General features: G+C 51.8%; 1 protein-coding gene across 5 annotated transcripts; it reads left to right on the plus strand.

Annotated features, from left to right (window-relative positions):
* The first annotated feature begins 1,200 nt into the window (after positions 1 to 1,200).
* On the plus strand, positions 1,201 to 24,554 carry VEGFA (vascular endothelial growth factor A). Of its 5 annotated transcripts, XM_034060453.1 has the most exons (8): positions 1,201 to 2,219; positions 8,039 to 8,090; positions 13,151 to 13,347; positions 15,110 to 15,186; positions 15,598 to 15,630; positions 18,326 to 18,397; positions 19,535 to 19,666; positions 21,925 to 24,554. In XM_034060453.1, exons 1-8 carry the CDS (start codon positions 2,154 to 2,156, stop codon positions 21,944 to 21,946), a joined length of 651 nt encoding a protein of 216 aa, XP_033916344.1. In that variant the 5' UTR covers positions 1,201 to 2,153; the 3' UTR covers positions 21,947 to 24,554. The 5 variants fall into 5 exon arrangements, 4 of the variants coding, with proteins under 4 accessions (XP_033916344.1, XP_033916345.1, XP_033916346.1 ...); XM_034060454.1 differs by lacking the exon at positions 18,326 to 18,397 and having other exon boundaries at positions 1,512 to 2,219; XR_004549448.1 differs by lacking the exon at positions 21,925 to 24,554 and having other exon boundaries at positions 2,086 to 2,219; positions 16,940 to 18,397; positions 19,535 to 19,611.
* Positions 24,555 to 26,262: the final 1,708 nt, after the last annotated feature.

Here is a 26,262-nt window from a genome sequence, read left to right on the forward strand (position 1 = left end):
TTGTCGCTCATGTCCCAGCCTTCCTCGGGGTCAGTGTGACCCGGTGACATCCCCACAAACTGCACTGACACAAAATCTTCACGAAAATGAACAAAGGGAAGAAGAGGTCGAAGATCTACTGAAAGCAAAGAATTGTATTTTCTTTTTTTGCCTCGTGGTTTCCCTCAGCCAGCAGGTGCCTCTATAGAGCCAATGCGCTGCCTGTGTCAGTAGGAGTCTGTGGCACAGCACTGGAATACCTGCTTTCCAATGATAATATGGCCTGTTCTTTCTTCGGTGTCCTTTTTTCCCCTTCCTCCAGCCCATGGTTAGCCCCAGGAATCTGCCAGTCTGGACTTCCACTTGGTCCACCACCCAAGATCCTCAGAGGATGGTGGCAGGAGGGAGATTTGTATACATTGACACAAGCATATTGTTACTGTACATCCCATATGGGGAAATTTTGCCTGTGACCAGAGCAAGGGAGCTCAGTTGGAGAATGCCTGCAGTAACCTCAAGTGAGACAACACTTGCCCTTCGAATACCTTCCCAGAAAGCAGGCTGGGGTGTGTCTGGCAACAGTCTTCACCCGTTCCACGGGGACACCCTTCTGCACACCGGGGCACCGCTCAGGCAGGCCCCCTGTGCCAAGGGTGGTGACACTGCATACAGAGAAATAAAATCCAGCTGAGGATGATCCCTCCTCCACCCCTTTGGCACGTAGGTGCGAAGAAATCCCTGTTTCTGAAAAGCGAAGCCCTCAGAGGATGGGGCGGGGGGGAAGGATAGGGCAGTAGGAAAGACAGATGATGACTGTGATGGCAATTTGTCCCCTGCTGCCCCCTCCCCCAAATGGCTCTGCTGGACTTTGAAGCGATTCCCACGGGCAAGGTGAATTTTGACCCGAACGCACATCCATCGGCAGGGCAGCACGGGCGGAGTGACGGCGGCCGGGGGGAACACGACAGGGCACGGAGGTTGGGGGGAAATGCTCGAGCCACGGGGGGCTGCGGTCCCGCGTGGGGCGGGCGGGGAGAGCGGCGGAGGGGGCGCGTACCCCTTTACCTCCGTGGCCTTTTCGCCGAGCGCGGAAAGGGATGGGAGGGGAGGAGGGAGGGAGGGGAATCGCCGAGGAGGGTGGGACTTTGCCGGAGCGTCTCTCCCCGCGGCCGCGCCGAGCAGTTGCAGAGCGCCGGCGAGCGGGCGGCGGGGTGGGCGCTGCGCTGGGAGCGGGCGCTGCGCGGAGCCGCCGCGCCGGGGCGAGGAGCGCACGCCGTGCCGGCGGGGGACAGCGCGCCGCGGGAGCAGAGCCCTCCCCGGGCACCGGGACCTGCTGTTGGCTTGCCGCCTTGCTTTATCCTCTCGGTTAATTTATTTTTTCCCCACCTATACTTTGATCCGCTGGGATTTTTTTCCTCCCTTTCCTGCAGAGCCTCTCCCCGCCCCAGTTCCCTCCCTCTCTAGAGCCAGGTTGGATTTTTTCCTTTTTTTTTTTTACATTACTATTCTGATTTTTTTAAGCCGTGAACAGAGGGAGAGAGAGAGTGGGCAGGAGGAAAGCGCTCTGTTCGTCCCTCCGCCGCCACCACCTCGACTTGCGAAGAGGGGTCGGGCCGAGTGGCGGCGGGAGCAGCCCCTTCCTTTCCCCCGGGGAGGCGACCCCGGCTCGGGGAGCCGCCGGAGGCAGCCATCGCGAAGAGAAGGGGGCGCAGGCAAAGAGATGCATTGAAACTTTCCGCGCAAACTTTGGCGTGAGTGCGCGAAACCGAGCGAGCGCGGCGCGGGTGCCTGCTGCCCCGGCGCGGGGAGCGCGGCCGCGGACGGGCGCCGCTGTGGAGCTCGGACTGCCCAGCGGTGGGGGCCGAGCAGCGGCGGCTGGGCGGCCGCGGAGGCTGCGCTCGGCCCGGCGGAGCGCCCGCAGAGAGCAACAGCAGCAGCAGCAGCAGCGAGGGCCGGCGGAGAGCCGGGCTTATGGAGGGGTGAAACCGGAGACCCCGAAGAGGAACCCTCCTTTTCCCGGAGAACCTCGCAGCGCCCGGCCGGCGGCACCCCAGGAGGAGGCGGCGGCGGCGGGCACGGAGGAGGCGCGGGCGAGAGCGCGGCGGGGCGGCGGCGGCGGGGCGGCGGCAAGGCGGAGCGCGGCGGGCCCCGCTCCGCTGCGTGCGCCGGCAACCATGAACTTTCTGCTCACTTGGATCCACTGGGGGCTGGCGGCGCTGCTCTATCTGCAGAGCGCGGAGGTAAGCGGCGGGGACTGCGCGGGACCGGGGCTTTTGTGCCCCGCGTACGACGCGGGAGGGTGTGTGGGACGACGCGATGGGAAAGACTTTTAGTCCCCTCTTTTCATTTTTTCGCCCCCCCTCGCCTCCCACCTGCTCGGTGCGATGCCTCCGCGCCGCTGGCAGCGGGTGCGGGTGGGTTCCCGCAGCGCACACACGTGCGTGCAGCGCTGCAGCGGGGGGCGGAGAACCGCTGCCCGGCTCCCCGCAGACCCCCGGAGCGGCCGGCAGCGCCGTGCGGAGTGCCCGCGCACGTGTGCGCGCACTGCACGCCCCCAGCGGGGGGCTCCCACCGGGGCGGCGGCGGCGGGGCCCGGGGTCCCGCCGGGGAGCTGCGCGGCGCGGAGTAGGGAGGCAGCGCGCTGGCTTCTTGCATCAGCCTCGCCTCCCGTCCTCGGGTCTCCTGACATTGCAAAAGGGTGTTTCGGCGGTATTTGCCTTAGGTCCCAGCTCGGGTTCGTGCCGCCGAGTGGAGTTCAAAATACCTAGCTGGAAAAACAAATAGAGATCAAAGAGGACAAAATGGATCCTGAATTTCTTCCAGATTGGAGAAAAAAAAATAATCACAATACATATCTCCTGCACCGAGATTACAAAACCGTGCATTTTTCTCTTCCTCCTCGGTCACTTTTACTTTTGCCTCATTGTCATTCCCGAGGGATTAGAAACCAACTCTTCAACTCTTTCTTCTTTTCTTCCTCTTATTTTTATTCTTTTAAGAAAGAAGAAAGGCAGCGTTCTGTGCAAATCTCTCCTCAAAATCTGCCTTTTCTAAAGAGTCAAGAGGGCTGTGTTGCCAAGAGATATTACAGGGTTTAGACAGTGCCCACGTGAAAGTGGCTGTTCGCTGGGCTGGCAGGGATTACGTTTTAAAGGCTATAACAGGTTAGTTCTCTCCTGCCATTTCTGCCTGGCACTTGGAGAGGACGCGGGCCAGATCATCTCCCACAATCGTGATAATAAACGTTGCAAAGTAATTAGTTATTCACATTGTTTGTTCAGCACCGATGCTGGAAGGTAACTCCCCAATTAGGAGCCATTTCAGCTGTAACCGAAGTCATGCAGGCACTGCACGCTTTGTTTCTAGCCTGTTATATCTCTAGTTTCTCCAGTGACAGCCGCACATTGGGCTGTGCTCGATGGGAACTGAGGCGCAGCTCTCTCTCGAGTGTGGCACAGAGCAGCTCCGTGCTGCCTGCCTGCCAGATTTGGCTCATGGGACAATTCTTTCCACTCTCCAAGAGTTTTTCCACCGTCACCTAAACCGGGGATTTCTTTGCTTCCCAGCTCCTCAGTAAACTTGTGCAGCAGTGTCTGTTCCCGGCTGTAGGTTAGGCAACTCTGTACCCGTTTCTAGTGATAATACCCTTTAACCCTCCCCTTGCTCCTTCTCCCCTCCCCTTCCTCTTCCCCAGAGGAGGAAACGGCGGATCAGGTAGAGTCCAGGTCCTGTCCTTACGAGCTGTGTAAAAGCCTCATGCTTCCTTTTCTCCTGGGAAGGAGGATGGTGCAGATGAGAAAAGAGAGAGGATAAAGGTGGGAAAAGAAGTAGGGAAGAATTAACGGGGTGTCGGTGGGTTTGGATGGGGGAATGCTGTGGGGATAGATACATGAGAGATTGCGATATGTTCAGATAGCTGGGCAATGCAGGCCATGTAAGTGCTCAGGCAGATCGATGGTGAGGTCTTGCCCTTCAGTTCTGTCCTTATTTGTCCGTTGATTGCCTGGGCACCACGGTGATGGAAACGTTAGAAATACCAGCAGATCTCACGTAGGCAGCTTGACAGTGTCTCTGGGCATGGCAGAAGGCATGACTCTTCACGCTGGGTCTAGGGTTTTGTGCTTTGATGATAATATTTATCTGTACTGTTAATCTGGCTGTTGTGCTGAATAAAACCTATCTAGTTAACCAGGCGTGTTGGAGAGAATTAAATAAAAGCCCTGGCAGAGGCTGCACTGGGAAAGTGGGGTCCAGTGTGTGTCGGGCAGCTTTCCTGAAGGCAAATGAGGAGGGATGCTCCTCTGATAAAGGTGGCAGGGGGATGACTCTGTATTGTTACAGTCTCTTCTGCAGCCAGGCAGAGACAGTGGGAAACTGTGCCATGGTTAGGGCAGGGTGGTGCTGATGCCACAGGTGTCTGCCTCTGCTGGTGGCGACAGCCTTTCTGTGCAGGAGAGTGTGGAAAAGGTGGTTTTGCAGTGCCACCCTCCCATGTGTTGCTGTGCTGAACTACGGTGCAGTCCTCCAGCTCCGTGGGGTCAGAGAGGTTTCATTGTTGTCCCCTTTAATCCCCCCCCCCCCCCCCCCCCCCCTTCCTAAAGAACAGGGTATGGTCGGTGATTCCCCATCTTCCTTTGTCTGCAGTCTTGGTGGCAGCCTGATAGCAGGTCACCCCTGATGAGGGTCTGGGAACCCTTCCATTCCTGCCCTGAACTGCAGAGGGACCTGGACACACCAGCTGTATTGCCATAGGGAAGAGGCAGGGATCAGACAAGGAGGGAGGGAGAACGAGCCTGTGACTAGACTGCTAATGATCGCACACCCACCAGGCTCCCTGCCTTTGGTGTGCCTCTGTGCCAGGCCACGATGGGGAGCCACCAGAACCTGCTTCTCTAGCCTGTAGGCAGGCAGGGCACAGCGGGTCACCTTCCCCATTGCTGCTCCAGGTCTGTGCTCAGAGGACAGGCTGGGAGAGAGCACGCCTTTGGAGCAGGAAGAAGCCCGTGTTGACATCTCAGAGGGGTTCGCTGATTCCTGAGCAACCCCAAATCTGCTCTCCTGTCCCTCCTGCTTCGTGTCAGAGGTGCCTTGGCTGTGCTGGCAGCTTTCAGGATTACTGCCCTCTGCACATACAATAGAGAAGGGGTGCAGTGAGTCCCGTCCCCCCTCCCTTTAAGTAGAAACCGCTGAGAATTTCTAGCGCCTAAGACGAAAAGTGCCTTAACTCCTGTCCCAGAGTCCCTCTCAAAGTGGATGGATTGTTTGTTCCAGTCCTAAACAGTTACAAAGCTCTTTTAATGAGCCTGCACAGATTAGGGGGAGGGGAAGGAAGAGAAAGAGTGCTGGTGGTAGTGGTGAGGGGGGTGATGGTTAGAGAGGAATGACATGATTAACCTTTTCTCTCCCTTCAGAGTATAATGTGCCTGGGACAGGGACTTGGGGAGAAGGGGGACAGGGAAGGTGCAGGTTTATTTGTCATGGAGAGTTTTACTCCACTGTGGGATACGCATTTGCTGCAACCTCTGAAGGGCACAGAAATGAGTTTCCTGTTGGTCAGCCCCATTCCTGGGGTCATTTATTCTGCTTTTGAACCCAGGAGTTGCTTCCACACCTCTGTGAAATGTTGAAAATCTAGTTGAAGGAAATCGTATTGCAGAGCTGTCGGGTAATGCCAAAAGCCAGCAGAGGAGAGTGTGACCTTCAGGCTCCCACCGAAGGGCATGCCAGGCCTGCTTGTCCCTTGGAACGCTTCTGGTTCCCCATTCCCCTGACTGATACGTAGCAGACTGGTTTAAAGTGAGGCAAAAGCCCCTGCCTTGCCTGCTGTTCCGGTGGATGGGCTTTGAGGGCACTAGCTGCAGGTGAAAGGCACTGCCAAAAGGGTAGGAGAGTTTCTTGGTATAGTGAGCAGAGAGCATGTTACTGAGTTCTGGGAAACCTTTGGGTTTCTGCTGAGAGCTCCCTGGGAATGTTAAGAAGCCCTCTACAGACTTGGTACTGATCTCGTTTCCCATCCCTGGGATGGGATCACAACCCAGGTCTAGGTGAGTTCCACGGGAGCTCAGGCTGGGTGCCTGCGGGGGCAGGGCGAGGTGCTGGCTGGGCACGGGTGAACAGTGGAAGTGTGTGGCTTGCTTTTGCTTCCCATCACCTGTGCACCATATGTGCGTGCAAGGAGGCAGAGGGCTTGGCAGCTGGCTGGGCAGCCTGGCATAGGGAATGGGTAGAATGACCCTCAAAGTGTCTCTGAGCTAATTTTGTGCGGTCCATCACGGTCATTCTGTGTGTGAACCCAAAACCCCTTTGCAAAAGGTCCTGGGGGTGTTGTGACTTGGATAAACTGACTTGGCCCATGATCCTCTTCCTGTGCTCCAACACTGATTGAGGCATTTCTGCCCTTGATGTGGTTTTCTTTTGACCCTTTGGCTGTCAGGCACTGAGGCTTTGGAAGGCCTCTGCAACCTCTACGGCCTCCATTTTGTTCCTGCTGTTGCAGTCACCTTCACACTTCAGGAATGAAACTGTTTCTAGGAACCTGCTTTTTAAACTGTTGGCCCAGCACTGAGTTCGTGCACTCAGCCCTCTCCTCCCCAGAGAAGAAACAGGTCCATGCACAGGGTGGCACAGGTCTGGGCTGCTGAGTTGTGCCCAGGTACAGAAAGACTTTGGTTGAAATAACTAACAAGGAGTTTGATGAGGGGGACTTTAGACAAAGGGAACTGTGCACAGACACAAAGGAGCGGCTGAGAAAGGGGCTTCTAGGGCTTTGCTGGCTCTCTTGCCCCCTCCTTTTAAAAGCTGACACTTTGAGCTGCTGGGAGGGTGGTGCTGCCCTGTGCATGGGGCTGCCTGGAAGATCATAGGTGGTGGATTCCCATTGTGAGCTTGGGGTGGACTTCGGTGTGCTCAGTTCTGTTCTGTCTCTAGCTACAACATCAGAGGGCCTTTTTCTAAGCCTAAATGCAGCATATCACTGATGAAGCAGTATTTTTGTATGTATCACCACCCTCTTGTGGGGTCTCTGCTGACAGCAGGTTCTGGGGTGGATGGTGTCACACAGGTGGCAACATAGCTTGGAGAAGTGAAGAAAGCTGGGCATTTTTCAGTTTTGGTTCAGAACAGAACAGCAGGGGGAAACCTGACTTGGCTGGAAAGTTACGTCAGAGCTAAAGCCCTCATGCAGAGCAGGGAGAGTGGAGGTTTTGGTTCACCTGGAATTAAAAAGACTTCCTTAGCACAGTGCTGTCACACTTGTCCATCCCGGTCTGGGGGTGGGTTACCTGTAGCCACTCCTGCCTGTGTCAGCTGTTTGGAAACGCTGTCACCCCAGAAGGAGTGAATGCAGAGCTTGGGGCCTGCCCAGGGAGCAGAGGAATGGGAGCATGGCCATGCTGGGGCTGGGGACCGGCACCGTTAGGTGCGGGTGTGCTCTGCCCGCCTTTCCAGAGGGAAGGAAGGAAACCTGGGCGGTTTGGCGGTGCTGTGGGCAGAGCAGTGCTGTCACAGCTAACTGCCACCTCGGTGGCCACCGCTGCTCCGCACACACATCGGGGACATTGAGAGGGGAGCGATGCCCTTTCGCACCTCACCCCCTTCATTCCCCTCTGCCCTCCTGAGGGGATTAACCTTTCCCAGGGGAAATGGAAGCCAGGGGAGAAGAGCCATGCCCCCCCAGGTCATACCAGCAGGACAAGGTCGCTCCTGTTACTTTTCTTCCCTGGGCCCACATTTGCTTGCTGGTTTTGGCCTAAAACCGCCCAGGGTTGCTCCCGAGGGACCCGTTTCTCCCTCCGGGGCCTCCGTCGGCCGCAGCGCTTGAGGCCCGGCCGCCGCCCTCCCGCCTGCCCCTTCCCTCGGCGCGGGTCCGGCCTGTCCCGCCCGTGTCCCGCTCGGCTCCTCGGGGGACGGGAGGCACAAAAGGCGGCTCTGCGCCCGCCTGGGGGGGATATAACGGCTCCACCTCGGGGGCGTCCCCTCCGCCTCCTGCCCGGGAGCCCTCCCGCGCCCCGGGACCGCGCCGCGGCTCCGTGTGGTGACCGATTCTCTGTTATCTTTGCAGTTGTCGAAGGCAGCTCCTGCCCTGGGGGATGGGGAGCGGAAACCCAATGAAGGTAAGCGCGGGGGGGCTGCCCGGCGGGCGGGGGTCGGGCGGGGTGGCGGGGGCCTCGGGGGAAGGAGGCCCGAGCCCCGGGAGCCGGCGGCGGCCAACACCGCCACCTCCCGGGGAGCGGGGGCGGGAGCGGGGGGCCGCCGCCATTAACCCCTTCGCTGAGAGCAGCCGTCCCGTCCCGTTCCCCCCCCTTCCTCACGGGGCTGTGGCGGCCGCGGGGTCGGGGCGCGGGGACCCGGTGGCAGTGGGGCCGGCCCCGGGGCTGCCGTGGGCCGGGGCGTGCAGCAGGGCGGCCCTGCCCACTGCTGGTTTCCCACAACTCTGAGGAGAGCTGCGTGCGTGCGCCTGTGCACATACACACGCTCATTTATATATATATATATATATATACACACACACATGCTCGCGCACACAAAGAGCTGAGTAGCGGCGAACAGTTTGCTAGGCATTTGACACAGTGCTGTAGGAAGGGATTTGTCATCTTCACTGTGGTGGTGCCCGGCTGGGTGGCCGGGGCTGATCCCTGAACAAAGCCTAAAGCAGTGCCCCTGCTCCAGCCAGTTCTCTGCGGGAGAGAAGGAGAAAAGGGCAGCCCAGGGTGGTTTTCTGGAGTCATGGCTCCTGACAGTCCCAGGTACTCCTCAGTCAGGTTATTGCTTAGAGCTGTACAGAGCCAGGCTTGAAAACTACACCCTTTCCCACCAGTCTGAGCTAGCAGGCTTAGCAGATTCAGGAGACAGCAGTGTGATTCAATAGGTTCTACTCAATTTATTGCTTGTGGTCCAGTATGGGCAAGGCGATCGCCTGGTGAGGAAACAAGGTGGTGCCTCAGCAGCTGTTGTGATTTTGGGTCTCTCCAGCTGCCCACAGGCTAGGCTGTGGCATTGTCCTCTGCCCTGTTGGTTTGTGCAAGTGCGTGTAGACCAGAGAATGGTCAGCCCCCAGGACAGTTAGTGATGCTTCCCACAGGAGCCCTGTCTTGTGAACCCCTGTGCATTGCAGGAGGTTGGCGTTCTGTCTGCAGTCCTCAGTTCAGAAGTGGGGTTAAAGGGCTGTGGACTCTGGAGCCTTCAGGCTGAGGTGATCATCAGCTGCTTTAAGACCATCCCGACCGTGTTTTCCCCATACCTTCGTAGCGGAGCAGACCGCTGGCTGCGTGGCAGGGTCTGGCGAAGGTCTTGCAGGGTCCCCACGGGTGGTGACCTCCCCCGTTATTCCAGCTGGAGGTCAGCAGAGGGCTCTAGCAGTGTGGGCCCACATTGGCTTTTTTTGTGTTGCAGTGGATTTCAATTTCTGTAGCTTTATTGGTGTGACAGGCTACGTGTGCATTGCCAGGGGCTTGCGGCAGGCTGCGTTTGGGATAGGTGTCCATTTTGCATGGGCAAAATTTGCTGGCAGGCTGCCGCCTGTTGCGCTTGACCCTTGCTCCTGCTGAAGTCAACAGAAGAAGGTTCAGTGACTCCAGAGGGATCAAAATGGAGCCTGCTGTGAGGCTTATTTTGGTAAGCAGTCCTCTGCTGTTGGTAGAAAGGAGCTAGTGTCCTCATCTGTGCCATTTGTTCTGTCTGACTACCTTCCTGGGGAGGAGAAGAATCAAACAATTTAATTCCCTGTCCCAAGAAGGCTGATGGGATCATGGGAGAAGTTAGTCTGACAATGTGAGGGGTGAGATTTTGGTGCTGTTGCCTTGGTGCTATTTCTGGTTCTGCAATGCAGATATATCTGTGAGCTAGAAATCAAGACTCTTGGCATCCCCTTCCTGGCTTTACTTCCATCCTGCTGTTTGACCTTGGAGCTCCTCTCTCTGTACCTCAGTTTCTCTTCTGCGAAGAGGAGACGATGATGTGCCTGTGTTCCACAAGGACAGTCCTGTAGCTCCTTCCACGGAAGCTTTTGGAGGCTTTGGGGTTGGAGTAAAAGGTGATTTTGTGTCTTTGGCCATTTCGTGCTTGCTCTGAGATGTTGAGCTGTAACAGGTTTTTATTTGGGATGGATTTACTCTGGTTGGAGACTGTAATTTTAGCTTCAGCCCCTACCCTTTTGTGCTCAAGAGAGCTTTCCACATGTTTTGTGGCACGGGAAGTTGTAGAGGAGGCAGACAAACACTCTTTGTTCCACGAGAAAAGATTTTCTGGTATAAATAAAAGAAACCACCAGCACTTGTGGCTGCACTTTTATTTTTAAAAGAACAGCATGTCTGTATTGCTGCTAAGCCATTGATGACAAGGGAGGCAAAGTGATCATGAACTTGTTCCTTTTCTAGTATAGCGTGTTCCCACTCAAGTGCTCCAAATTTGGACGTCATCCGGCCTGCTGTGGCTATGCCTGTCCTGAAGAGTTAATGTGGGCCTGGACTCGATTTTAACCTTACTTCCCCCTCCATTAACAAAGGAGGACCTCTGACTCAAATCTGGAGGTGTTTTGAGGGGTAGGAGAGTTGATTAGATACAGGTTTAACTTTAAATGTGGGCTGAAGCCCAAATTGCAGGGAGAGAGCAGGCCAAGTGTTGTTAGTCCTTCAGTGACCTTCCTATGTTTCCCTGTGAAAGACAGACCTTCTTCCGTCCCTGGCACAACCAATGGAAAGGAAGCACAGTCTGAATCAGCCCAGCAAAGTGTGGAATATGACTCCCAGTACATGGGAGTAAGTGTAGGTATGGTAGCAGGGGCAGGGCTTTGCTGTGAGGATGACTGTGCCTCAGTCATGTGCTCTGGTTTGGGTGCTAACTGTGCGAATGAACTATGGAGTGTTGCACAGTGTTCAAGTGAATTCTGTGCACCCAGCAAAATCAAAGTCTTCCATGGCAGGATCTTCTGACTGGCAGCTGGAGAAAGATTCCCCGTTTCCTTTTCAGAGGCTGATTCAGACTTTGGAAAATCATCATATGTTAAAGTAAGGGCAAAATCTCCTAGATTCTTTGAGGAAAGGATTTGATCCTGCCACATCTCCCAGATCTCAAGTATAGTCATGAGGGTGCAGCCATGAAAGCAAAGGCTCTGCTAAAGAAGTTGAATGTGCTGTTCTGTGGCTAATCTGTAGTCAGTATTCTCTGGTGTAATCCAGCTGATTGGGCAGTGCAAACATTTAGGAAGCATGGTAGACATTAATCAGGGTCACTTCAGTTTTCGACTCTGTTTCGGTTTCTTCCTCCTTTATGCCCCAGACTACTGCGGTGAACAGCATTTGATCTGCCCAGGTAACTGCTGCTTTCCCTCCCTCTTTTCTTCCCTCCCTCCCCTTGACGTAGGTCTGTAAGCATTTCTGTCCAGAACTGTGCCTTCTCTGCCAGAGTTCCCAGATCCTTCCTGCTGGCACAGTGTGAATGATCAACAGTGCAGTTCAGCCACTGTCATTGTGCCTACAGAATTTCCCACGTATTAAATTGTTCAATTTGTTAGAATATACGTGGTGGCTAAGGTCACTCTGAAGTGGAACAGGAAGAAGGAGGTAGCCACAGACAAGATAGAAGAATAGACAGGAGGCATACTGCAGGTTAGGAGAAGAGGAAAGAGGAAGGGAAAGGACAAGGAACAGAAACATGCTGTCTTCTAGATGAGGAATACCAACAAGCAGTCCATGCCTGCCAGGCTACATTTCCCTTTCACAAGCCACTTTCTCTTTTAATAGCTGCTCACGCTTTCTGACACTTCAGACTCCCTGGATGGAAGCTCCTCCCCTCTTGTACCCGCTCTCAGCACTGTGGCACTGTCAGCTCTGCGTGACCTAGAATTAACTTTCAACAATTAACTGCGGGCTGTGAGCTCCAAGCCCTGCAGCTTTTGCATTTTTGTGGCAAAGTAACCTTTATGCCAGTTTGTCACAAGTTCAGGGCACTTTAGAATCGCTTACTGGAGACCATTTTTTTCCATGATGCAAGCAGTTTGCTCTTATCACTCTGAGTTATCAACCTTGGTGGTGCAGGACTCTGCATACTGTACAGGTGGATCATTATAGTGCATAAGAGCATGGGCAGGTACTATCTCTTTGTGTGTACTCTTATCCTCTGCTCTATTTGGGGCATCCTCCTTTACCTGTGTGCTGTTAGAGCTAGGAGGCCTGGAGGGCTCTAGGTACTCATTGTTTGCAGCAGTACTAGCAGCTGGGTTTTGTGTGTGTGTGCTTATCTATCCTATTTCTCATCTTTCTAATTCTCTCCAACCCTTGACCAAGCAACAGAATGAAGCTTTGGCAAGAAACTGGGAAACATTGAGAAACACTTGTGAAATCAGTGCAGATCGCAAGCAGTTAGTGTTTGCTCCATTAGTAGGGAAGGCCGGAGATCACGGCAGATCCACCCTGTTCCCCCTCCTACACTGCCTCATTGTGGTTTGGTAGCCAAGTGTATGGTCTGGTTAATCCTGGGGGTGCTATGGTCTTGCTCTCAGTCTTTCAGTGGGTGGTTTGATTCCTTGGTCTGGGAAAGTGGTCAGTGTGGAGTCACAGAGGCTGTGACTTGTAGTAAGTGCTGTCATGGCTCTGAGGTGGCCTGTTGAGGTGAATGTTCTGCATGAGCAAAAGAAGTGGCTGACTGGAAGAGTGAAGATATGTGAATGCATGGTTCAGAACCTTCTACTTGTTCTTGGAAGGGTCTCTGCTCTGAATGCTGTAGAAAGGATGCTTCTGACTTATTCCCTTGCCTTCTAAAAGCCACTGGGGCATCCCCTGACTGTTTTTGAAAAGGAGTAAATGGCAAATTGGTGAAGGGTTTTAACCTAGAGTGCAGATCATCCTCAGCAGCCTCAGGTGCTTTTTGGCTGAGCTAGTATGCTTAGTGGAAGCGTATCCAAGCGTATGGGGGATAGCAGGGAATATAAGTGAGGCTGTGGTGTATTTTGCCTCTGCCCTAAAGTAGCAATAAGAAGATTGTCTCCTGCTGTCCCCCCTTGATTTGTGTGTGTGTGTAGGGGGTAGAGACAGAGGACTTAGGCCTGCCTGCAAGACTGTTGGTGAAGAACATGTGGTAGATGTGTTGCAACTGTCTGTCTCATTTTAAGTGATGAAGCACTAGACGTTCTTGAGCTAAGTTTGCATTAACTTGTTCCCTCCATTCCTTCTTTTAGTTATCAAATTCCTGGAAGTCTATGAGCGCAGCTTCTGCAGGACAATTGAGACCCTGGTGGACATTTTCCAGGAGTACCCTGATGAGGTGGAGTACATATTCAAGCCATCCTGTGTGCCTCTGATGAGATGTGCGGGTTGCTGCGGCGATGAGGGCCTAGAATGTGTCCCTGTGGATGTGTACAACGTCACGATGGAGGTGAGGGCCCAACTTGCAAGCTGGCATGCTTGGGTGTAAGGAAGCAAGTCAGCCATCACAGCCACTCCAAGTCTCAGCTCCCAGCTAATTCAGAGGAAGGGCACCCTACCACAGGGAACTGGGGGTTATCAGATCAGGAGGACTAACCATTGTGCCCAGAATTGCACCATGTAGGGTTAAAAGATGAGTTGCCCATGTCTAATCAAGGCTAAGGGGAGAATTTGGTTTTTTGGCTCTGACCTTGCCAGTGCCCAAATAGGGTTGCTAGGAGCATGTAGAGGAGCATTTCTGCAAAGGAGCACTTCATGTGTAAGACAATGCAAAAGAGCATTTCTGATGCTCTTACCTCTAAAGCCTCAAACAAGATACTCCTTGGGCGCCTGCTGCATCTTCACTCTGTGTTTGGTCCACACAGCTGTTGATTTGAAAGCAGCTGGGTAGTGTGAGAGGGGAAAGCCTGTCACTACTCTCTCCCGGAGGGCATGTGAGGTCAGCCTTTACCAACAGAGCAGGGGATTTGGGTCATTAGCTACGTTGGCACAGCAGGGGTGGAAAGGGGCTCTAAGGAGCACACTGCTTCAGTGTCAAGTGGGAAAGCCTTTCTGCCTCTGGGCATCCTCCTCCTTTGTTTGGAGGCTGCTGAATTCATTCCTTGGAGGAGACAGAGATGGCTGTGATAGAAAAGGCTGGGCACATGGGGAAGATGCAAACTCTGCTTTAGAGAGCTTTGTCACCTCCCTTGTCTGCAGCCTGGATCCTAACTTGTGCCTGTAGTGATGCTGCTGTCCCATAGCTCCCTCACCTACTTTTTTCTTCAGCCTCTTGAATGGCCACTGTGAATATTGCCATCTCTTTATGATATGAATGAGAGACATGCAGTACTAAGTGATTAACCAGTGAGCTCTTTTTACATGTCATTTGAGCTGTGTTTGAACTCTGATGGGGAACCTGTCTGTGTCCTTTCATGGTTTCCTATACTGGTTTTCCACCTGCAGGCTCTAGCTTAGGCCTGAGCAGGGTGTAGCTGGGGATGGTCTTCCTACCATTCCTTGCTGAATCACAGTTTTGGGCTGATATATCTGCATGCCTGAAAGGGGTCAGAGGCACTTGAGCAGATCTGTGGTGCAAATGCTAGAGCTCGTGGTTCAGTCAGGTTCTGGGTTGAGAAACCGTGACAATACATGTATCGATCCTAATATAATTACCCTGGAGGCATCTGGGACTGGGTGATGGACAACGTCTGGCCCTGCAGGGCTGCTTTAGCCAGAGATGACCAGATTTACATTGTGTGTTGAGTCACTGACAAAGTGATATATCAGCTGGGAAGGAATGGTGGCGTAGGTAAAAGGAGTCAGATATGGAATTTTTGCTTGGGCCCTTGTGTTAAGCCAAAGCATGCTTCTGTGTGAGAGCAGGCTGGATACTCCTTTACTGTCCCTCTAGCATCAACCAGGGACAGCTCAGTGAGAACCTTGCTATGGTGTTACGCCCTCTCCCATGACTTTCTCCAAGGCAGTCCACTAGTACTGGCACCTTGAATACATGAGCAAACAGAGCTTTGGCACAAGTCTGGTGTTGTTGCTTGCTTGTGATCAAAGACCTTCCTGACTGGGATAATGGGGCCTCAAAGCCAGCTCAAACTCTGCCATGCTCTTCCCAGGAGCACCTGGGGTGCAAATGCTTTGCTGTGCAGCAGGCTGATTTGGAGCTATGAATATAAATAGTGAATGGGCAGTGACCCTCTCTGTTTCTTTCATTCCAGATCATGAGAATTAAACCCCATCAGAGTCAGCACATATCGCACATGAGCTTCTTACAGCACAGTAAATGTGACTGCAGGTGAGAATGGAGCAGCACTGGTTCCTCTTACAATAAACTTACTCTGAGCCTTTCCTTTTTCTGCTGTTGGGTTGGGACTGTAGTCCAGAGGCTTCTGCAGTCTCCTCAGTTGGTTTGCAGAGGGATGGCTGAGCCTGGGAAAAGAAGTAATGTGCTGGTGCAGCTCCTCCATCTCCAGATATCACAGGTGGACAGTGCTAGCCTGCAACCTGGGGTCTTTTGGCACTGACTGCCAGTGAGATGCAAAAGGAGAGCAAACACTTTGAGAAGGACCACTAAACCTGCCATGGGCATCCTGCAATGCCAGCTGTACATGTCCTTCCTTGAACTTGGTGGGACCTGGGGATAATACTGGAAGCATATGTGGTAAGCTCCCTTCTAATGAGGCCTTTGTTCTCTCTTCCCCCACAGACCAAAGAAAGATGTCAAAAACAAACAAGAAAAGTAAGTGACAAGCCTTTCCTCCTTTCTGTTTTGGTGGTTGGTTGGTGTTTCCTCTTCCCCACTGCCCCTTGCCCTTTTCTTTGGTTGGAGATATTTACTTGGAGAAGGTGTTTTTGGAAATGGCATATGGTAGTGCATGGGGCGACACTCTGAATCCGTTCCAGGCGGGCACAGAAACCCAGATCTGATGGTTGTTCCTTCATACCCCACTCTTGGAGCTTGCATGACCCATGGCCATGGCAGTCATTCCTAATGCTTTATCTTGAGTCAGGGAGGTCCCATCGTGTGTGTCCTACCAGAATGGATTCAAGGTGCAGCCCCTAATCTCCCTTCCCTCTTCTTGGGGTGTTTCTGGTTACTGCAAATTGCTGCCTTTCTTTATGATTAATTTTTTTTCTTGCTGCTTGAGTGAGTACTTGCTGGCTTCTTTCACAGCAGCTTGGGTAGGAACTCTGCTGGCTACACGGAGAGGTGACAGTAGAGGTCTGGTGGAGGCAGGACAGATGCCATGCAGGATGTGGCTCTGGTTTTGGTTGGGTGGGGGCCAGGGAGGGTGTAAAGGGAGGTGGATGTCCTGTCTGGCTCTTGGTGGAGGCTTTCATGAGAGTTTTTTCAGTCTAATGGGTTTGCTCTTGTGACCTAAGGGAGGTTAAGGCACAACCTTCCCTTTCCTTCCTCCCAAAAGTAAAAACAATGTGGAAAGTAGAGAAGTACGCTCTTGTCCTGCAGTAGCTGCAGGGATGATCACAAAATGTGGAACAACATTGAAAAGAAAGAGTGACCTCTCTGGTGAGAGTCAGCTGGACTGTGCATGGCTGGGGTAGCAGCTCTGCTGGTCAGAAGTATGGAGTTGGGAGAGGAAGTGAATGAATACTGGGAGATGAGGCTGAACAGAGAGCAAGCAGGAGAGTGAGAGAACTTTCACCCCTCTCCTGGTGGTTGTGTATTTCTAGCTGCCTTCCAGCCTCTCCTCCTCCCCTTGGAAATCTGCTCCTGGCTGCACTGGGCTGTGTGCAGCTGGCACTCCTCTCTGAGCAGGGCCATGCCGGGGACGGTCGGTCTGCGTGGCTCTGTGGTTTGAAGGTGTGCGAGAGTTGGGTCTGTATGAACTCTGGTGAGGATGGGTGTGGGTGAAGCAGCCAGCCTGGACTGTGTTGCATTCCCTTTCCTCTTCTAACAGCACCTTGCCTGCTCTTTGCTGGTTCTGCACTCCCTGGGGAAGGAAGGGAAGGAATGGGAGAGACTGGTGTGCTTTGATTTGTGCTGGATTGAAAGTCCTGTTATATTGGTGCCCCTCTCCTCCCTTCAGGTCGATTTTCCTCCCCTCACCGCCTCCTTGTGACTCCTGACATGTAGGGCAGAGGCTGGGAGCGAGCTGATGCTCTGACACTCATTCCAGTGAGACAACTTGAACAGGGCTTAAGAAACACCTATGATGCTTTCCCTTCTGTCCCCCATGTCCCCATCACAGCTCCCTCCTGAGGTGTGCTGTGCCAGGGAATGAGGGAGCCTTTGCTGAACTACTGCAATGCTGGGGCTCACTTGCCTGACAAGCCCTGGTGCTTTGCCTAGGGCCTTCTCCTTGCATGTCTCTACTTTGGTCCCGTGCTAATGTGGCTCAGGAGCAGCGCAGGCTCCAGCCTCCCTCTCTCCCTGTGCTGTCACTGGCCTGTAGAGGTCCATGGTTAGTGTCTAGGCCTGCCCAACAGTCAGGAGCTACTGGTGGATTTTTCAGAATGGAGTCAGTGCCTTGGCTCTGACTGCTCATCTGTCTGGCAGATCCACATGGAAAGCAATGGGAAGGAGGAAAAGGAGGGAAAATCTGAAAGCTGCTTGCTGGTTATCTCCTGGGTGTCATAACTAGGTCAGGCCTCCCTTTTTCTCCTCCAGTGCTCAGGATAGAGGCTGCCAGAGGGGAGGTTAGCAGACATCAGGTGAGGTCTCCTGGAGCCCTCAAAACCACATGCAGGAGGTGGGATGGATAAGCAGAGCCTTCAGGCTAGATAGCTTGCTCCCACGCAGTGCTGCTGTGTAGACCAGGTCTCACCCCTTGTCTGCAGGGTGCTGAGTTGAGGCCCCCTTTGCTTCCATCCCAAGGCAGGATCACCACCACCCTGGCAGCAGAGCTGTTGGAGGTTGGCTGCCCCCTCCTAGGCCTGGTGCTGGGCAGTGCATCAGGTTAGAGCAGTTTCCTTTTCCCTGGGGAGAGCCTCTCCCCTCAGGATGCCTCTTGTCAGTCAGTGTGTGCCCGTGCTTGTCGCTTGGAACGGTTGTCTGCACTCCCTGCGGTTGCGTGATGCTTTCACAAAGCTTTCTGTTCCTTCCCTTCACACCCTGTCCCTTCCCCACTGCCCCTCTGATCTGGAGGGGCAGCAGATCTGCCTCTGCTGGCAGCAGCCCTGCTGGCGGTGGTCTCCGAGCCCCCTGGCACTGGCTTGGCCATGGGCAGGCTGGTTGCGGTGCTGGCAGGAGCGTAGGAGGGCCGGTGAATGTGTGTGCGAGGTGGAGATCTATGCTTCGGCCTTGGGGCCTGCCATGCAGTCCTGCCCCATGTGCTTCCCCCTCCCAGCAAGGCACATGGCTGTATGTTTTTTCCTCCTCTTCCTTGCGTTTTCTTCCGTTTTCTCTCTCTCTCTCTCCCTTTCTTTCCTTCTCTCTCTCTTTCTCTGTTTTTTTTGTTTTGTTTTTCTTCCAGAAAATCAAAGCGAGGAAAGGGGAAGGGTCAAAAGAGAAAGCGCAAGAAAGGCCGGTACAAACCACTCAGCTTGTACGTTTGTGTCCTCTGCTTGTAGACTTTCTTCCCTCCCTTTCCCCAAAGCAATCCGCCTGCTTGCTGCTCATGCAAATCTCACCCTTCCCTCCCAGTCACTGGTGGGCTGCAGACCCTGCAGGGGCAGCGCTGGTGGTGGCACCGCTCTGGCACTGAGGGCATCTCAGGGAAGGTGGCTTTAGCTTGCTTGGCTTTCTAATCATCAGTGGTGACAATTCTCCCAAGGCACAGGAGTGCGGACGGGCGGGCGAGCGCCCTGCACCCTCTTTTCAACATGTTCTGGTTGCAACTCTCTCATCCGCTTCCCCCGACTCATCTTGTGCCCTCACTGCTATGGTGACTGGCAAGAGGGAGGCTGGTGTCTGCCGTGCATGTGTGCGTGTGTGTGCGTGTGCGTGTGTGTCTGGTGGAGTCACAGGCGGAGAGGAGAGGTGGGACGGCGGGAAGCTGGAGAAGGGGTGCTGGGGAACCGGGCGGGCTTGCTCTCTCCTCTCTCTTTCTGCTGCATTTGGTGGCTTCTCTCTCTCTGTCTTTCTCTGTCCATTTTGCTCTGCCTCTCTCACGGCATTTCACAGAATCCTGCATTGTAAATTCACAACCCCTTCACAGGACACTCCTATGTCCTATGGTGGCAAGGTTGGGATGGGGCTGTCAGAAAGGAGGGCAGCGCTGGCTGCAGGAGTAATCATCTGATGCTGCAGCCCAGCTGCTTTTCAGGGGAGGAGAGACCCTGCGTATTTAACTCGTTTAGCCACTGGCTTCTTTCTATTCGAATAACCCACTTCAGAGAACGCCTTTCATTGATAGGTCAACAACTGTCTGGGACCTCTCACCTTCCCATCCTTGCTTTCCCCTTCTTCCTCCCTCTGGCCTGTGCCTATGGATCCAATGCAGCATTTGTGAATACTGTGCAGAGAGCCTTTTTTCTTTCTCTTTACGCTAATGCAAGGGGGTGCTGTCCTGGGGCTGCCAGGGTGCTGCTGGAAAATCCATCAGCCCACGACGCTCCAGTGGGCAGCATGGGGGCTGTGGGAGGGGGCAGAGGGATTGCTTTGATGTTTAGGGTGTTGCATGTGTATTTTCTTTCTGCTGAAGCGCTGTAGCTTAGACATCTTTCCTTTTGCCTTTTTGCAGTCACTGTGAGCCTTGCTCAGAGAGGAGAAAGCACTTGTTTGTACAAGATCCCCAGACCTGTAAATGTTCCTGCAAATTCACAGACTCACGTTGCAAGTCGAGGCAGCTTGAGTTAAACGAGCGCACTTGCAGGTTTGTGTCCTGAAGGTTGAAATACACAAACAGAAAGACAGAGAAAGAGAAAGAGGGGGGAGCTTGCTTCCTGCTGACTTCTGGCACCAGTGCTGTGTGATTACTTCTTTTCGCTGTCCTACGTGGGCCAGAGGGCAGAAGGGCTAACTGAGATGAGGACAGAGTTCCCCTGTGTCAGAGGGCAGCTGTGCGTTTCAGATGTGCTGTCAGGACTTGGATGGGGATGGCTCCTGGAGATAGGGCATTTGTATCTAAGGTCTCCTTTCCTGTAGAACAAAGTAACAGAGTTCATCTTGCTGAGGTAGCCATGAGGAGGGTCTGTAGCCCTCTGTACATTATCTGTGTGCAAACTCTGAGCATACTGTTGGATAGAGACATATCCTTAGCTGACTAGGATTTGACCACCCCTGCCTTCCAAGCCCTTTTTATGTGACTTGTAGGTACTGCTGTATGCAGAAGGAGGAAAGCCAGGCCAGGAGCCTCCATCAAGGCTCTTCTCACATTCTCCTTTGTCTCTTTGTTCTTCTAAAAGCCAGGGACAGTACCCTGTCCCCTTGCACTGTGCTCAGAGTTCCCTCTCCATGTCTTGGCCAGAGTTGTGTTTTGGGGGGCTGCACTCAGCATTAAGTGAAGTGTGGCAGGATTAAGTCTGTCTCTGGGTGAAGGCAGGCAGAAGTCTGTAGTTTGAGTGGGAGACATGAAGACACTGTGTGGTTAGCATTTGTTCAGAGATCCATGCTGTGCATGTGTCATCTGAGTGCTACCTGTCACACACCATCTGTGGCATAGACACGTGCGGAAATGGATTCCTCGTTCTCAGCTGAGTGCTTTGGTGAACTCTGGTGTCTCTTGACTTGCACCAGCTGTGAGTGCATCTCTGGTGGGGGATCATTCTACCTAACCAGAGAGAGACATGGAAATGGTGTTGCTAATGAGCCCTTGGCTGTGACCCTGAACTCAGGTCCCTCTCTCAGAGATCTAGGAGATTCCTCCTGTCAAGAGAGTGTTGCAGTGACTGGACAGGAGAGAGTAAGGGAGAGAGATCCAGGGTCCTCTGTGGCTACCTCCTGAAAGAGGAGGCATCCGTTTGCCTCCATTTCCCTGTCTGGAACTGGCTAGTTGAATGAGGCTGATGCAAGTAGCAGGTATTCCTTTCTGGTGTGAAAATGCTTTGTGCCCAAAGCAGAGTGGCATTGGCACTGCCACTGTGGTGGAAACTGCTTTGTATACAGAGGAATTTTCTGGGATGCTATTATTTCAGTGGGAAAGTAATTGATACAGAAGCCAGGATAGAGCAGCTTCTGGAGTTAACCTTCTCCCAGCAACCCCTGAAGTGTGAGACCAGACCTGTTTTTCCCTCTCCGCTTTTCCTCAAACTCCAGATTAGCTGGAAATTACCCTGCAGAATTTGAAAGGTGAGAAATAGTAATAAATACAAATTAAAAACAATATCCCAAAGAAGACATGATGGCAGAAGGAGTTTTTACTGGTTTCTCTTATTGGTGGCTCTCTTTGGTGGTATAACTGGCATTAAGGGAGGTTTCCAGAGCTGCTGTGTTGGCCAGAAAGATAGGAAGGAGTCATAGGAGTGGGTAGCTTATCTGTTTCCAGATAAAAAGCTAGTTAAGGTGAAGTTGCTCATGCTCTTTCTTGTAGAATTAGAATTGGACCCCACCTGGGAGGGTAAATTCTCGTTTCTCCTGCTGCTTCTTCAGGCTGTTGCTGCTTTCTCTGGTGCTAACTCCTGCTCATGGCAGCTAGTCAAATGAGAGGCACTTCCATTTTACCTTCTTCCCTGCATGAGGCCTTGTTGTCTGCACTGCTTCCAACCTAAATAAGAGGCTAGGTGGGGAGCTGAGGGAATGCGTCTTTCTGCATGCATTGCTTAGCCTTGTTTCTCTGTGTGTTTGTGTGTATCTATGTGTGCATGGTGTGAGGGTGCAAACAAGTCACTCGGCTCATCTGTGAGGAAGCCTCTGATTCTGCTCTTAAATTTCCCCCTGTACCAGTACCCCCTTCCCGCCCTAAGTGAACCTGGGGGAATAGAACTCATTGACCTGTTCATGGGTCGAGGTTCTCAGGTGTTCTGCCTCATCTGCACAGCACTTCACCCCACCAGTGACGTCATGCCATGTCTTAACACCATGTGCTCTTAAACACATTAGCCACCACCCTTCCTTCCCTTCCCTGTCCTACCTGCACCCCGTCACAAACACTAAACCCCGTCTCTTTTTTGCCTTCCCTCTCCTCTCTAACAGATGTGAAAAACCGAGACGGTGAGCAGCGGAAAAGAAGGGGGAACAGCCCTGTTTCTGGAGCCTGATTTCTCGCCTGGACAGAAAAAAAAACAAAACACTAATCCAAATGAACCCTAAAAATGAAGGATCGGTAGAGCACAGCACTTTCAGTACGGACGATGGACTCCGGAAGGAACATTCCCCAAGGCACCCGCCGCACAGAATTCACCTTTGGGTTTTGAACTGTTTTATTTTATTTTTCTTTTCATGCTGCTAAATAACAGAGCCAGGAAGACTATAGGGGTGTATTTGATGGGTTTTGCCATGCATACATATATATGTGTGTATACATACATATACATATATATATATGTATATATATTTTAACCACATCTATATATACATATATGTATATCTTAACCACACACACACACATATATATATAATATATATATATACTGATTATTTTTTTTAACATTGCTAATGTTATTGGTGTCTTCACTGGATAATACTCGACTGCTGTGGACACAAGCGGGCTACTTGGGGCATAAGAAACAAGCTAAGACTGGACTTGAGTAGAAGCGCTGGGTGTAAACTTCTTAACTCTAACTGACTTGTGCGGCCTCCGCTGTTTCTCTGTAGAGTGTGCTGTACCACAAACCACCTTCTCCTTGCCTGGGACAGGGAGGAGAGGTGATGGAGAGGATGGGCAGGGAGTTCCAAAGAGCGGCATCCTAGGGTGCGATGGGTCAAAGGCCAAGAAAATGGCCATCTCCGTGATCAAGGATTCCTCCTCCCCTCTCTTCCCCCAACCTTCGCCCTTACTCGTCTCATAACCTGCCTGCCTTGCTGGGACATGGGATGTCAGTGTACATTTTGCGTTGACTTTATTCGCTGTAGAAACTTTGCCAGAGAAACATGCTGGCTTCTCTTAAGGATGGTGGGCAGCTGATGCACACTAACTTTCAATTCAAGGAAGTATCACAGGAGTCTAGATTTCCTGCCCTTGGTGGCTGCAAAAGGACACAAGGCCTACAGTGTGCTGAAGCAAGAATGGGGACCGGTGCATAGCCACACAGTTATTCAGCACTGTCTGCTTTCTTCATGCACAGAGCTGCCACTCAAGAGCATCCAAGATGCTTACGGAACATTTCTGGAAAGGGATATTAATCAAAAGTATATACACAGTAGGGGGGTGTGTGTGTATGTGAATGTGTGCATTTGTGTCTGTGTGTATGTATGCTTGTGTTTTTCTCTCTTTTTTATATATATATATTTATTTTTATACATATATATATATAAAAAAATAATAATATATATGTATGCCAAGATTGAAGGGGGGGAAAGAATACATTTTTTGTTGCCTTCAGTTTATGTGCCCGGTGTGAATGACCCTTAAGAACATCAAGATTTTTTCTTTTTTTATGACATACTGTAAATATCAGGCCCCTTTTCCATGTCTTGGGCTGGGGAATCAAATGTGAAGGCAGCCGGAATCCCTAAGCCATGTCCGAGAATCTTGGCTATGTGTGTATCTGCAATATACGCTGTGGTGTATGTGAAACCCACCGTACACACGCGCGCACACACACACCCCCGTGAAAGCGTGTTTGTACATCTATGTGGATATATATAATCTAGTTCTGTGATTAAAATTATTATTATTAATAATAATAATAATGAAAAAGGTACTCGGTCTGTGTCAGAATGCTGCCAAACATCATCTGCAATTGAATTTTCAACGCCTGATAATGTACAACACGGAAAGCTTCCAAAAAGACAAGACAGTCTAAAAACAGACTCACAACAAGTGACTACTAACCACTAGGAACTCCCCATCCGACTGGTGGCTTTCAGGAGGAGGAAAAACACGCGGGTGGGTGCTTGCATCTGCAATGTGTAATACTCATGCTGTATCGTGCGCAAGACAGAGGCTTCCGATCGGGGGGGAGGGAAGAGAAAGTGTTTTATATACTTATTTAATATCCCTTTTTAAATTAGAAATTAAACAGATAATTTAATGAGAGAGTAGGGATTTTTCAGTATTCTTTGTTAATATTTAATTTCAACTATTTATAAGCCGTACCTCCTTTTTTTTTTTTTTTTTTTTTTATTTGTACTGGTTGTGTATAAATTTAACCTCCCCTTGTCCCGTCCCATCTCTCCCCAATTGTTGGCAGAGTCAGTAGCATGTTATGGGCAGTTATTTAATTAATTTCTCTAACACCTACCCCTACACATTCCTATTGAGACAAGAGTTAGATATACATCTACATACTATATATATATTTGGCTATGTGTTTGTATATATATATATGTTTATGTATATGTGTGATTCGGATTAAATAGACGCTACGATTTTTTTATATATGTAAAAAGAAGCAGGAAAAATAGAAAATTCTACATCTTGAATCTCTCTCCTTTTTAATTTTAATATTTGTTATCATTTTATTTATTGGTGCTACTGTTTATCTGTAATAATTGCGGGGAAAAAAGATATTAACACTACATATTGTGTCTAGTGAATTTTTTCAAGATATTCCTTAGTACATATTTATTTTTAAACAAAGAAATTACAGATATATCTTAAACAGCGACGACGACAACAAACAAACTTTTTTTTGTATTAAAGAATTTAATTCTGACCTTGATTTCCTTTGCCTTCTCCTTCTGCCTTGCATCTTGGTTTTCTTCCATTGTGTAGCAGTCCCTCCAGCATTGCCTCTGGAGGATACAGGGCACCAGCAACCTGCCAGTCGGACTCTTGGATTTGGGCCCAGAGCCTCCAAAAGCATCTAGGTACTTAAAGCCTGGTGAGATGAATGGGAGGTAGGCACCAAAATATATGTGTGGAGCTCGGCCCGAGTTCCCTCTCTGTGAGAAGAGGGTGGTCTTACGGGCAGCTATGAGGGGCAGGACTTCTGTGTTCCTTCACACTCACTGATGCTAAGGAGCATGGTGTTGGTCCCAGGCCTGTCTCTGCCTTCCTGGGAGCCAAGCCCTGTGTGATGGGCACTGTGCAAGCACGAGTAGACATGATCCTGGTGGAGCTTACAATCCAAGATGAAAGCAGCGCGCTGAGCCTGCCTGTCACTGGTGGCGGACTTGGTGTTTGCAGTAGGAGCAGTGTGTGTAACCCACTGTCAGCGATGGCTCAGCAAGACCTTACCATCCTGGACATCACTGAACAACGACCTGTCCAGCTCTGACTGCGCATCATTTCCTGAAGGATACCATTGCATCCCTTGTAAAATGCTTTGGGGTCTTTGGGAGGAAAAGCTCTTTGGAAGCAGTGTCATTTCCTTATCAGCCATGGAGGTGAGTGTATCATGTCTGTCATCTGGCCACACTGGAAAGGAGCATACAGGATGTTCTGGATATCTGGGAGGCGACTCACCTGGGTTAATGCAGACCACTGAGTTCATGGCTGCCTCAGTCATGCTCTTGCAAAGGTGAAGGACGTGGCTTTTATTTGGGGTGGACTTCGGTAGCTCAAGAGGTGGATCTGCAGTCGCAGCCTCTGCAAAGGGCAGAATGGAAGAAAGATGACAAGTATTCAAGCATGCTCTTGTTCATCTTGTTCAGTAACATCTTGAGTGCAATAGAGAGGTGAGAAGGTGAGCAGGGGCTGTCTATGCTGCTGCATGAGGAACACAGAAAGTTGCTTCCTTTGCATGTTCATCACCAGCGTTTGGTTTGCAAGGGTCTATGGGCTGTTTCACAATGGCTGTGCAAGGTGACAGTGAGCCTATCCTCAATAGACCTGCATTGTCTCTGCCTGGGAAATGTTTACAAGTCATCAAACTGAAAAGGCTGAAACCACCAGGTCACTATTTTTGCTCCCTCTGGCTGAGCTGGATGTGAAATCTCAGCATGAGCGAACCCAGTTCTCCTGGATGGATGGTGCAGTGGACCTGAACTGTCAGTGGCAACACATCAAACCTGGCCATGGATGGTGAGCTGGGCTGGTCGCTCCTGGTGCCTGGAGGATAAGAGTAACTCTTTTCACACCTCTGAGGGCTCAGGAGAAGCCGGACATCTGCAGAGGCAGGTTGACATGATAGCCACCTACTCTGAGACAGTGGCCGTGCCAGGGTGGATGGCATGTTTCAGCTGGGACAACTCTGCCTGCTCCAAAAACCCTCTTCTATGTGGCTGCAGCAGAGCTGGGACAGCTGCCTCAAACCACTGCAGTGAGAACCTGCCCAAGCCAGCTCTGAATGAGGTACCTGGGGCCCTGGAAGCAGTCCAGCTCCTCTCCTTTATCCTCCAGGGTGGATGTGGCTGGGCTGTCACCGCTCATGAGGAGCGCGACGTGCAGCTCCACGATGGAGGGGAGCTCAGCCTGACTGGAAAGGC

Source organism: Melopsittacus undulatus, chromosome 3, assembly GCF_012275295.1.
Source record: "Melopsittacus undulatus isolate bMelUnd1 chromosome 3, bMelUnd1.mat.Z, whole genome shotgun sequence".
In the NCBI taxonomy this organism is placed as follows: Eukaryota; Metazoa; Chordata; class Aves; order Psittaciformes; family Psittaculidae; genus Melopsittacus; species Melopsittacus undulatus.